The sequence below is a fragment of the Gymnoscopelus braueri genome, assembly GCF_963280865.1.
Source record: "Gymnoscopelus braueri genome assembly, chromosome: 2".
Lineage (NCBI taxonomy): Eukaryota > Metazoa > Chordata > Actinopteri > Myctophiformes > Myctophidae > Gymnoscopelus > Gymnoscopelus braueri.
In genome coordinates this window covers 2,344,182-2,358,281 of record NC_137604.1, presented here as the reverse complement: position 1 = coordinate 2,358,281, position 14,100 = coordinate 2,344,182, and the positions used below count along the sequence as shown (strand labels likewise).

Sequence of the window (14,100 nt, the reverse complement as noted above, 5' to 3'; positions counted from 1 at the left end):
CATTACATATTGTTGTTGTCAGGCAGAAACCTTGTTTCCAAGTTCAACTTTTAAGTTGTGTTGTAAATTTACTTCATACAAGAGTGTCACTCAAAAGTAGTGAACATAGCAGATCTACAAGCTCACAACGCCTCGCACCGCGAGGCGTTGTGAGCTTGTAGATCTGCTATGTTCACTATTTCTGACAATCGTCGTTCCGTCTCCTGAGAAGTAACGTTTTTGGAGTGTGAGGTTTCTCCACCCGACTTCAACGAAATGATCAACAACACTAAAAGCAACGATACATGTATTTACAGAAGTGAGTTGTTTGACTGTCTGTCTGGGCTCAATTTAAGTCACATTACAATGTATCTATAAGTCACATTATAATGTATCTATAAGTCACATTATAATGTATCTATAAGTCACATTATAATGTATCTATAAGTCACATTATAATGTATCTATAAGTCACATTATAATGTATCTATAAGTCACATTATAATGTATCTATAAGACACATTATAGTGTGAGAACAGTCATGTTTTTGTTTGTTTCTTCTTCCCCCCTTTTGTTCTCCCCTATTTAGTCGTTATGCTAATTAATTCCTCTCTACACACATTAGTATGTGTTGTGGTGGTGGGCAGGTACTTTACCACTGCTCCACCTAGTGGAGGTGGGCAGGTACTTTACCACTGCTCCACCTAGTGGTGGTGGGCAGGTACTTTACCACTGCTCCACCTAGTGGTGGTGAGCAGGTACTTTACCACTGCTCCACCTAGTGGAGGTGGGCAGGTACTTTACCACTGCTCCACCTAGTGGTGGTGGGCAGGTACTTTACCACTGCTCCACCTAGTGGTGGTGAGCAGGTACTTTACCACTGCTCCACTGCTCCCGAACAGCCATGTTTTTTTTGTCAGATTTAAATGGTTGAGGAATCCAGACGTTTCATGTCTGTTGGTAGAAAGTTCCACATTGTGGTGGCAGTGCAGTAGAATGCATTATTTAACCACCAAAACACATCACTGATCTACAGGCTCACAACACGTCGCGATGCGACACCTTGTGAGCTTGTTGATCGGCTATTTTCACTACCACTTAAGTTTTTTTATTTTTTTTATTTATAGATCCAGATAGTTTTTCCGAAAATGTATGAAATTCTTAAAAGAAAAAAAAAAAAATCTTTTCAATTTCATGTGTGATCATTTGTATTATAATTTGCTCTCTAATCTTTTGATTTGAAATGAAGACAATAATGTTAAAGGATATTCACTCCTGACCAAAGAAAATGGGTCCGCGACCTATAGCCGATCTACAAGCTCACAACATGTCGCAACACAACGCTTTGTGAGCTTGTAGATTGTCACAACTAAAGGGTTTATTTTAATGTATGAAATTGTTTTCACATTGTTTGACATTCATTTATTTTATGATTTATCTAAATTGTTTTTATCTTTGAAAAATATGATATATAAATTAGTTCACCCAAAAAAAGACTTATTTTCTATCAATTACACACCCCATGAAGCCTTGAATTCATGGAGATATTTTAGTTTTTGTTGCCTTCCTGAGCCAATCATTTGATAACCGGCTGCACTTCCACTAGGAGACTGAAAAGAGACTCTTTTGAGTTAAGGCTTCATGGGGTTTGTATTGATAGAAAATAAGTCATATTTTGGGTGAACTACTCCTTTAATATGTATTTGGCCACGGACCCCCATCTGTAAATGTTTTGTGCCAGGGACCCCCATCTGTAAATGCTTTGTGCCAGGGACCCCCATCTGTAAATGCTTTGTGCCAGGGACCCCCATCTGTAAATGTTTTGTGCCAGGGACCCCCATCTGTACATTTTTTGTGCCAGGGACCCCCATCTGTAAATGCTTTGTGCCAGGGACCCCCATCTGTAAATGCTTTGTGCCAGGGACCCCCATCTGTAAATGTTTTGTGCCAGGGACCCCCATCTGTAAATGCTTTGTGCCAGGGACCCCCATCTGTAAATGCTTTGTGCCAGGGACCCCCCAGAAGAGAAGATTTGTGTAGAAAAGAAATACTTAAGTAATACTTTCAAGATTTAAAAAAAAAATAGCAGATGTACAAGCTCACAGCGCGGCAAAAAGTGACGAAGTGACGCGCTGCGAGCTTGTAAATCTGCAGTTTTTTAATGGCCAACGTCTAAAATATAGATAAAGTGGTTAAAATGATTGTGATGCTGTATTAACTTATTTTGCTGGGGACCCCTGGAATTTAACAATGAAACATGGTATTAATACATGTTTCAGTACACATAACCAGTGTAGATTTAACACTGAAACATGGTATTAATACATGTTTCAGTACACATAACCAGTATAGATTTAACACTGAAACATGGTATTAATACATGTTTCAGTACACATAACCAGTGTAGATTTAACACTGAAACATGGTATTAATATATGTTTCAGTACACATAACCAGTATAGATTTAACACTGAAACATGGTATTAATACATGTTTCAGTACACATAACCAGTATAGATTTAACACTGAAACATGGTATTAATACATGTTTCAGTACACATAACCAGTATAGATTTAACACTGAAACATGGTATTAATACATGTTTCAGTACACATAACCAGTATAGATTTAACACTGAAACATGGTATTAATATATGTTTCAGTACACATAACCAGTATAGATTTAACACTGAAACATGGTATTAATACATGTTTCAGTACACATAACCAGTGTAGATTTAACACTGAAACATGGTATTAATACATGTTTCAGTACACATAACCAGTGTAGATTTAACACTGAAACATGGTATTAATACATGTTTCAGTACATAACTGATACATTGTGACAATGATGATTTCACTACACAACTCTTTCACACATCCAACGGAGAGGGGCAGAACATGACTCGTCACCCCATCCTCTACCAGACTCTCCATAATAGTAAACACAGTCTTGGTATCCTCCATAGTCATCAGGCTGACCAGGTCTCCAGAACCTGTAGAAATAAAGAACATTTCATTCATTTCAATACATTTACAACAATGATTTAGTTTCTCTCTAAATGTTTAGTTTTTTAACCTCTTAAACCCTGGAGTCTCTATGTGGAGCATGTTATAGATAGACTATAGACTATAGATGAACATATTGTGAAAAGTATTGAAAATATGTTTTAAGTGTTTAATCCTGACCTCACATGATTCTGTCTGTCTGTCTGTCTGTCTGTCTGTCTGTCTGTCTGTCTGTCTGTCTGTCTGTCTGTGCAAACTGTCTGTCTGTCTGTCTGTCTGTCTGTCTGTCTGTCTGTCTGTCTGTCTGTCTGTCTGTCTGTCTGTCTGTCTGTCTGTCTGTCTGTCTGTCTGTCTGTCTGTGCACACTAACTGACTGTCTGTCTGTCTGTCTGTCTGTCTGTCTGTCTGTCTGTCTGTCTGTCTGTCTGTGCACACTAACTGTCTGTCTGTCTGTCTGTCTGTCTGTCTGTCTCTCTGTCTGTCTGTCTGTCTGTCTGTCTGTCTGTCTGTCTGTCTGTCTGTGCAAACTGTCTGTCTGTCTGTCTGTCTGTCTGTCTGTCTGTCTGTCTGTCTGTCTGTCTGTCTGTCTGTCTGTCTGTCTGTGCACACTAACTGTCTGTCTGTCTGTCTGTCTGTCTGTCTGTCTGTCTGTCTGTCTGTCTGTCTGTCTGTCTGTCTGTCTGTCTGTCTGTCCCTTTCAAAGATAACACTTATAATGTCCGGATCTCTCCTTTAAGTGTCTGTGTCTGTGTCTGTCTGTCTGTCTGTCTGTCTGTCTGTCTGTCTGTCTGTCTGTCTGTCTGTGTACACTAACTGTCTGTCTGTCTGTCTGTCTGTCTGTCTGTCTGTCTGTCTGTCTGTCTGTCTGTCTAATGAAGGTATAGTCTTACGTTGGTGAGGTCAGTGGTGTTCCGTCCACCCACTTAAAGGATCCCTCCTCCTCTCTGTCAGTCAAACCGATCCACACGTACTGGCCTCTGGGAGCAACTCTCTCAACAAGGTCCTGGACAGAAAAGCTGCTGGTTACTTAAAGCTACAATTAGTAAGTTGTATGTCTTCTCCAGACAGAGAGATGTTGCAACTATCATAGGATTTGAACCCGGGTCTCCCGTGTGGGTAACCAAACCTTTACCGCTCAACAAAGAGGGGATCTGCCCTTTAATAGGAGAGATATTGAACTTAAGAGCTTCAGGCATGGCTACCAGTAGTAGGTAGTGTAGTGAGACCACCTCCAACAACTGTACTTTAACATACTCTACCATACAGATTGTATAACTTATATTAACATACTCTACCATACAGATTGTATAAGTTATATTGTATTAACATACTCTAACATACAGATTGTATAAGTTATATAGTATTAACATACTCTACCTTACAGATTGTATAAGTTATATTGTATTAACATACTCTACCATACAGATTGTATAAGTTATATTGTATTAACATACTCTACCATACAGATTATATAAGTTATATTGTATTAACATACTCTACCATACAGATTATATAAGTTATATTGTATTAACATACTCTACCATACAGATTGTATAAGTTATATTATATTAACATACTCTACCATACAGATTGTATAAGTTATATTGTATTAACATACTCTACCATACAGATTGTATGCAGGTTGAGGCCATTGTTTAAGGTGTTAAAGACGGCTCGCCGCTGAGTGCTCGCTCGCGTGCATGTGGAGTTCCCAGCCCCCAGCCCCCATAGTAACGCCGTCCCCCTGAGCTCCCCCTAAAGCTCATCCCTGCACACACACACACACACACACACACACACACACACACACACACACACACACACACACACACACACACACACCTGTTTTTCTTTGCTCTTTATGATGATCAGGTTTGATTGTTTGTCTCTACAGTCTTGTCTGCTCTCCTCCCAGGTTTTCCTCTCAGTAGAGATGTAATAACACAGACCACCATCGAATGTAAATCCATCTGATTCTAATAACAAAAAGAATACAATTAGCCACTGCTTTTCCCCCCTTGTTTCATTTGCTCAGATTAATGATTAATGATGAATAACATGAAATAACAATGAATAAAAACAGTGATGTCTCACTGACCACAAATGATCCTCTTGATGTCATCACGTTCAATTAGGCGGTTGTAACTGGACTGTAGCTGGTTCTTCTGGTCGGTCAGGTTCTTGTAGCTGGACTGTAGCTGGTCCTTCTGGTCGGTCAGGTTCTTGTAGCTGGACTGTAGCTGGTCCTTCTGGTCGGTCAGGTTCTTGTAGCTGGACTGTAGCTGGTTCTTCTGGTCGGTCATCTGCTCCAGGTCTTTGATCAGGTTGTCTTTCTCTTTCATCCATTCAGAATCTGTAAGAAGAATCAACAAACTGAAGAGTTTTACATACAACTGTGTTCTGATGTGACCTCCTTAAGGAGGCTGTAGGGAGTGTGTCTGTGTTCCTTCAACCTTAATGTTAAACTTAACTGTTTATTACATACATACATATTTTACTTTATGTTAAACTTAACTGTTTAGTACATACATACATACATATTTAACTTTATGTTAAACTTAACTGTTTAGTACATACATACATATTTAACTTTATGTTAAACTTAACTGTTTAGTAGACACATACATATTTAACTTTATGTTAAACTTAACTGTTTAGTAGGCCTACATACATACATATTTAACTTTATGATAAACTTAACTGTTTAGTACATACATACATATTTAACTTTATGTTAATCTTAACTGTTTAGTACATACATACATATTTAACTTTATGTTAATCTTAACTGTTTAGTACATACATACATATTTAACTTTATGTTAATCTTAACTGTTTAGTACATACATACATATTTAACTTTATGTTAAAGGGATAGTTCACCCCCAAAAAATATGTTATATATTTATAATATAGTTATAGTTATAATATTTTTCTATGGATTATTCACTCCATGGAGACTTCAATTAATGGATATTTTTTTCGTCTCATTCCTAAGCCAATAATTTAATGACCAGTAGACCGGTAGGCAGCGATTCAGGTAGGAGACACAAAGGAGACTCTTTGTGTCTCCTACTGGAACCGCTGCCGGTCATCAAATTATTGGTTTAGGAATGAGACAAAAACAAAGAAATATCCATGAATTCTCCAAGTCTCCATGGGGTGACTAATCCATAGAAAAAAAGACATTTTGGGGGTGAACTATCCCTTTAAACTGAACTGTTTAGTACATGAATACATATTTAACTTTATGTTAAACTTAAAGGGATATTTCACTTTCAAACATGTTTGGGGTCATTTTAACTACTCAGGATTCTGTGTTTCACCCCAGACAGTTTATAAGTTACTTGATTCAGTATTTAGATGTTTCATATACATTTTATCAGACACGCCCCCTTCCTATACAAACCCATTGTAACTTCAATGATATATTCATTGAAATGTCCCGTCTCTGTTTCTGGTGACTGATGTTGGCCTTTTAATGGATGAGAGGGACGGGTTTTTTCCATTACCTTTTTATTTTATTATTTTTTTTTTTTTTTAAATACAAAATTAAATACTAACAGAAATGAAATGAAATGAAATGAAAAAAAAATATATATATACCAATGCTGCTACTGCGTCTGTTGCTGTTAATACATCTATTAGTACAACTATTAATATATATATTACGGGATATGATATGTTTTTTATAGATATAGCATGCTATCTAAATTACATTTTAACCCTTTAAAACCGGGAAAGCATCTGTGTCATTTTAGATGTTAGTGTTGGCTATTCAAAAATAGCAGATGTACAAGCTCACAGGCAGCTTGTATATCTGCTGTTTTTGAATATTTAAAAGAAAATCTTAAGATTGTGAGAACTACTGATTTAGAGGCATTTGTAGAATCAACCTCATGTCTTAATAGTCCAGGCATTTTAGGTCAAAATGGGGGTCAACCTCCCACTAATTGCAACAAAACCAAACTCAGCTGATTTTGTATCCTCAATATGTCCTGAATCACATAAAAAAAGTCGTAAGGAATCGTATGAAGGGAAAGTTTTGAAAATTACCTGTAAGTATAACACTTTTTGTCCCTTTTTGCTAGATTTGACTATGCTGTATTTGTTCCTTGTAGCAAAACAAGGATACAGAATATCAGTGACAAGAATTTATTATGATCACATAATCACACAACTGATCAAGTACTGATCAAACAACTCAATTAAATTATGCGCGCACAATATCACACTACAAAATGTCAAAATGCTTAAATAGGTGATGTCACAATTTCCCATTGACGCCCATGTTAAAAAAGGATTTGAGCATGTTTTCTTGTCTAATTTCCACAAAAAAGGTTCAATACTGCCCACTATCAACCAGAAACTGTTGGATGTAGTACAGCGCTTGTAAAAAAAATAAATAAAAAAAGCCTTAACCCTTCGAGTGCTATTGCTGCATTTTATGCATTGTTATGAACTAATGTTCATTTCATATACATTTTGATGTGAAGCACTTTAAGCTGCATTTTCTGTATGAAAGTGAAATAAAGTTATTATTATTACTATTGTTATTATTATTAATATTATTATTATGAAGTGAATTAAAAATGTTTTAGAAATCAGAACTTTGATTTTTTTTTTGTATTACTAAATCCGAAAATAGTCTGGCACTGTCTGGCACTGTGAATTCCACCTGAGGTTTCGGAGGACAATCCCTGATCGAAATATGGTGAACTTCATCATGGAGATGCTGTCAAACCGCAGCTTCACTCTACAGACCAGTAATGGCCAACACAGCTGGCTCAGATGACTGAGGAATGGTATTCCGTAAGGGTGTGTTCTCTCCTCAATGCTGTAACATCTACATCTATGACCTACCAGATACAACATGGGGCGGCAGTGGCTCAGGGGTAGAGTTGCCAGGGTACAGTGAACTGGAAACCGCAAGGTTCCCAGTTCAATCCCGGGCTGGGGGGCTCCCCCAGAGTTAGTATCGAAGTGTCCTTGAGCAAGACGCTGAACCCCTAATTGCTCCCGATGAGCAGGTTGGTGCCTTGCATGGTTTCCTCCGCCATCGGTGTATGAATGTGTGTGTGAATGGGTGAATGTAATGCACAATTTATGTAAAGCGCTTTGGATAAAAGCGCTATACAAATGCACCATTTACCATTTACAACATGAAAAAAATATGGTTATGTGGACGACCTAGCCATCATGCTGAGATGACTAACATGGAAGCAAAGACCAACAGGATGGCCATAGCTGAATGGGTAGAGAGCCAGCCTCAGAAGCAGAAGGTCTCAAGTTCGATTCCCGGCCCTGCCAAGTTGTTGATGTGTCCCGATGACAATACACTGAACACTTCTGAAACTTAAACTTAATTTCTCCCACGGGATCAAATAGGTCTAATTATAATTGAAGGTGATGGAAGATGGTCTCAACCAAGACATGGGCACCTTGGTAGCCTACCTCCACAGGTGGCGTTTGTAGCTCAGCATTGGCAAGACAGTGTTGGCGGCATACCATCTTCGCAACAGAGAAGATGGTATCTTCACAACAAAATGCAGTGCTTTACATCAACAAAATCACATGCGCAGTGCTTCACATAAGAATTGTATATGAAATGAACATGAAAACCGAGTGCATACAAATGCATAATGCATAACATACAGAAATGGCACTTGAAGGGTTATGATTAGTTTCTTCTTCTTTTTTTTAAACAAGCACTGTAATGCATCCAACACAGTTTCTGGTTGATAGTGGACAGTATTGAACCTTTTGTGTGGAAATTAGACAAGGAAACATGGTTAAATCTTTTTTAACATGGGCGTCAATGGGAAATTCTGACATCAGCACATCACCTATTTAAGCATTTTTCAATATGTTCCACCACTGGGACTTCTTAGGACTTTTGATATGTTATAACTAACATATTTACGAAACAAAACAAGTTGAAAGAGTTTCTGTTGCAATTTGTCCTAGGTTAACCCCTTATTATCCATAGAATGCCTATACTTAATATGCCTGTTTAGAATGGGCCACTTAATTGCAGCTTTCTTAAGAACCGCTCATCCAAACAAGTTCAAACTTGATACTGCATTTCTCTGGGTCCTCAGCAACACACCTGCCAAATGTCGACTTCATACAGTGTTCGGTTTTCAAGATATATAATTGTATGTGTAATAACAGTGTGGATGGCGGCCATTTTGAAATTTCCCTACATGCAATTCCTTGCGACTTTTTTCATCTCATTCAGGACATATTTAGGACACAAAATCAGTTGAGTTTGTTTTTGTTGCAATTAGTGGGAGGTCAAGTGCCAATATTACTGGACTATAATGGGTTAACAATACATCTATAGTAAAACTATTCATATATTGTATGGATATCATATGTTTGTTGGATCATCACAGACATATAAAACAGGACAATAAAAAGATGAAGGTTGACTTACAGAGAGAGAGTCTGAGACCAATGTTGAGAAGAGCCTGAACAACACACAGCAATCCAAGACCCATTCCAAGCAGTTTGAACTGTCTGTTGACTGTGTACACACACACACACACACACACACACACACACACACACACACACACACACACACACACACACACACACACACACACACACACACACACACACAGTGAGAGAACAATGAGGGAACAAGCAATCACGGATTATTCATCTTATAACAAATATTAAGCAATGCCAAGTTAACTAAAGTTATAGATAGGTGATGCTGAGCTAAACTTTTGGAAGTTTTTATATTTAAACGTTATGTTCCCCACTCACAGTGACAGCAGCTGTTGTGCCCGCCATGTTTACATATATATATTTATACAGACAGACAGACAGACAGACAACTTGACAAGTTGTTGTTGTTTTGTTCTTTCAGAGACCTGCTAATGTAGGTGTAGCCGTAGCCTACAGCCAGATGTCCTGAAGCAGTCCACTCCAGATACAACGTTTTGATAATGGATTCATGAATTATATTACAGAGATGAGGTGACGTCTGCAAGGTAAACGTATATGAAAACATTGTTCCCATTATGCAAGTAAATTCTTTCACTGCCAGGAATTAATTAATTAATTCATCCGTGTCCGGTCCCCTTGCCAGCGAAAGCGTCCCCGTCTCCACGGCGATTTTACTGTACCTTTAAAAAATCATGGAATATTCTCCGTGACCGCCGATCTCACGGAGATCAGCTCATTACACGCACAGTTGTTTTTTTTTAACAGCAGAGAAGTAACAGAAAGCTAAATTACTTTTATAAATCCTTTAACATGAAAGGTGTTTAGATTTTTTTTGTTGTGATCACGTGATTTATGGGTGTAGGCCTACTCTTCTTTAGGTTAGGGTTAGGGTTACTTTATTTGTTCTACTTTATATTTTATTTTAGGCCATATACTGTAGGTTTACTGTTTAAATAGCAACAGTAATAATAGTTTGTTCTAAATATATATAAAACAAAATGAAAAATATTATTGTGTTAGTTGTATTTTGATTATTGCTTGTCAAACATTTTAGCTGGCCTATTTAATCTGATTGTTAATTAGCTCTGCATGCTGCTTTTGCATCCTGATTAGTTACTAGAACAATTTAAAATGGTAGATGTTTTTCGTTTGTAATAATCCATGCTAATTATTATTGAACCATTGTAGATGTTCATATTTCACGAATATACACAGGATTCCTATGTATATCCTATGATAGGAACCTATTCTTTACTATTACTCCATTTATAGGTCACGTCAGTAGCTCCATTTTACGGCGATCTAGTCATAGTCCAAGTTTAATATCATAGCGCTCACTTGTCTATCTACACATTGCCTACATGCATACGATTATTTGTTACACTTAATATACAGCTTCACACTCCACAGAGAAACACGCAAAACCAGCCACCAACAACTGCCCGCTGCGGGCAGTGTTGCCAGGTTCTATGAGAGAAACAAACAACCAGGTCTAGGAAAACAAGCCCAAAAGAAGCGACTATGGGCCACATGAGCACTTAAAACTACTGTATACATTGGCTATTTGAAAATAGCAGATCTACAAGCTCACAACGCGTCACAAATCACAATGCGACGCGGTTTACGTCAAACGTACGGAGCAAACCACTTGAGCGGGGGCCGGGAGGAACAGAGTCTCCACCTCCCCTCCACCAAAGTGTCACTATCACTTCAACCCCCCTATGAAATGTAGTGAATGGACCCGGCCGGACAATTTCTCTTAAAGGGCCGGTGGGCGGCCGGTGGCCCGGGTGTTTTTTTTTTTACATTTTTTTTTTACATTTTTTTAAAAACATTTTTTGCTTGGCTTGGCCGCGGCCCCAGACTGCCCGGCCCTTCAGGCATCTGCCAGAAGTGCCAGACCATCCAATCCGGCCCTGGTTATGCATTCGGGAAACAACCGGAACTAAAGGCAGCCTTCTTGCCGGAGCCTTCGTAAGGACCGCACGTCAGTCTTTTATTTCACTGATAGTAATACATTCTAAATCACAATTGATCCTTAAATTAGTTTAATTATTTGAGTTGGACTTAAAGTTGGCCTTTGTGCCCTCGAAGAAATGACACCAAAGACCAAGGAGGCCACGCCCCTAAAATGACTGAATTCCAGGCCTGGTTTTAATAAGATCTCTTACCAGACTGTAGTTAAATGTTACATATAAGGATGTTTTAATAGCATTAATATTACATAATGGATGTTTTTAATAACATATACATTTATATATCATCCCCGTCAGGCCAAAACCTCTTCTCTCCATTTAACTTGTTGTGTTTTTCTGTAAATGAAAGCCCTACTTGATCAAAATAAACAGTGTCACACAAACGTATCAAAAGTAGCAGATCTGCAAGCTCGAAACCCGCCGTGAGCTTGTAGATCTGCTACTTTTCCTGTTTGTTTGTTTTTTAATGCTGAAAAGTAACAGTTTTGGATGTGAGGTTTCCACCCGACAGAGAGGATATGGATGGTTTTAATAACATGTAAAGATATATATGGATGTTCTAATAACACAAAGTTATGTATGGATAGTTTAATAACATATTAAGTTAAATATGGAATATAATAAGAAATGTTTTTAATAACGTTTCTTACCAGACTGCTGTTTCTTGGGGGGATGTTTCAGCCGAGTTGGAGTCTGGGCGTCGATATCATCATATTCAGCATCACCTTCTTCATCCTCGTCTTCCTCTTGGACCTCGATGTCTCCAGAGTGTGAAGCCACGGCCATTTCTACCTCTAAGACGTTCAATGTTCTGCTAGACGTCTGATACGGAGCGACTCTTCACTGCACACTGAAGGAAAGAGAAAGAGAAAGAGTAAAGAGTCGGCTGTTGTTTCCTGGTTTTAGAGACGGTGGTTTCAAACCTCCTCCTCCCCTTCATACCACTTCCTGTCACCAACGTATGTCTGAACACGCAGTTGTTGTGGTTTTAATTTACATTATTCTCTGTTAAATCATTGTAGCAGAAACATATAGAAGTGTGGTTTCTTCATTCATTGTGTTGTCTAGGTCAATGGTTGTCAAAGTGGGGCCCGGTGGACCCCGGAGGGGTCCTCTGAGGCAAGGGTTCCCAAACTTTTCAGGCTGTGACCCCCAAAATAATCATATTTGAACTGGGGACCCCCACACCCTGACAAGCACTTGGACTTGTAGGCATTACATTTAGTTTGACTTGTTTCCACGGATAAATATTGTGAAATTAGCCGATCTACAAGCTATTTTCATGCACAATGTTTGCCACTTTCTTGCGTAATATTTGTCAATTTGGTATTAAACAGGTCTTAAATGTCATTAAATTGTCTCTTTATAAATGTGATACCCTGTATACACTTATACTGTATGTTGGTTTGTTTACTGATGAGTGAGAAAACTATGTTGCATATTATTAAGATAATCATCTGGGGACCCCCTAAAAATAATTTAGGGACCCCCCTGGGTGTCCCTACCCCCAGTTTGGGAACCACTGCTCTAAGGGTTTCCAGTTGAATTTTTTTTAGATTGGATATTTGAAAATAGCAGATCTTCAAGCTCACAGTGAACCTTAATTGTGGCCGCTCTACCTCGGCAAAACGTATAATTTGGTACATAGATTGAATGGACCCATGTGTGCCATTTGACGTTCTTACTAGACTGCCTCTCTACCCACTAAGCTACGGCCGCCCCAAAGGACAATTTGATATACAGTCCAGCAACTACAGCCATCTAAGGCACCAGACTTCCAAACTGTGGAACAAACTCCCCATTGCAGTTACAACTACAGACTCACTCCCAATTTTCTGCCGTAATCTGAAGACACCTCTTCAGACTCCACTTTAGCCCGTAATACTTGACCTAGCCTTGACGACCTTGCAGACTTATGCAAAGGTTAACATGTAATTTCCTATAGTTTGTATAGTTTCAATGTACAGATCATTTATGTTTTGACATTGTACTGTTTAGACTGATTCTATGTTCTTGGTTGACCTATGATCCTATTACTGAGGCACTGTCTGTCAGGAGTCCTCTCTAGACCTGCCCTTGTGTTCACTCCCCCTAGCTAATTGTCTACTCCTCATAGGTTGCTACTCACCTGCTGTGTGTTTCTGTGATTAGTTTGAGGGTATATATTTCAGTGTGCTTCAACATTATCATTTGTCAGTTTGTCGTAGTAACGCCTGTCTTCTGTTCCAGCCTGAACCACTGCCCTTTTCCTGTTTTGCTCCTGGACTAAGAAGTTGACCGTGTTTTTGGATTTACTCTTTGCCTTGCCCTTGCCTGCCTTGTTTTGCTTTTTGATGATATACCTCTGGTATTGTCTTTTGTTCTGTCTAATTGGAATTTACAGTAAGGACTGAGTTAACTTCATTCTGCCTCTTGCCTGCTGTTTTCTGCATTTGAGTCCTCCTGAATATTCTGACAGTACAAACTGACCAAGAATGGACTCAGCGGAATTTGACCAGGTGAAGACCGCTCTTGCTAATCAGGGTGCTTTGCTGGGAAATCAGCAACAGAACCTTTCGTCGGTTGCTGAACATTTGGGAAAGATAACTGACACTGTGGCGACGCTGTCACAGCAGGTCCAGAGGCTTGTTGTTCAGCCTCCTCAACCCCAAGCCGATGCAGCTGCACCACCAG

General features: G+C 38.8%; 2 protein-coding genes across 2 annotated transcripts in view; both read right to left on the bottom strand.

Moving 5' to 3' along the window:
• LOC308076077 (uncharacterized protein) overlaps positions 1–14,100 on the bottom strand; it is a 382,945-nt gene that overhangs the window by 235,448 nt on the left and 133,397 nt on the right. The gene's annotated exons all lie outside the window — the stretch shown is intronic.
• On the bottom strand, positions 2,844–12,220 carry LOC308075067 (uncharacterized protein; the record flags this gene model as incomplete). The annotated part of the gene is made up of 6 exons (XM_080414660.1): positions 12,078–12,220; positions 9,432–9,521; positions 5,091–5,345; positions 4,835–4,968; positions 3,883–3,995; positions 2,844–2,979 (listed from the first exon to the last, which is right to left on the bottom strand). The coding sequence occupies exons 1-6, from the start codon at positions 12,211–12,213 to the stop codon at positions 2,844–2,846; spliced, it is 864 nt and encodes a 287-aa protein (XP_080270786.1). The 5' UTR covers positions 12,214–12,220.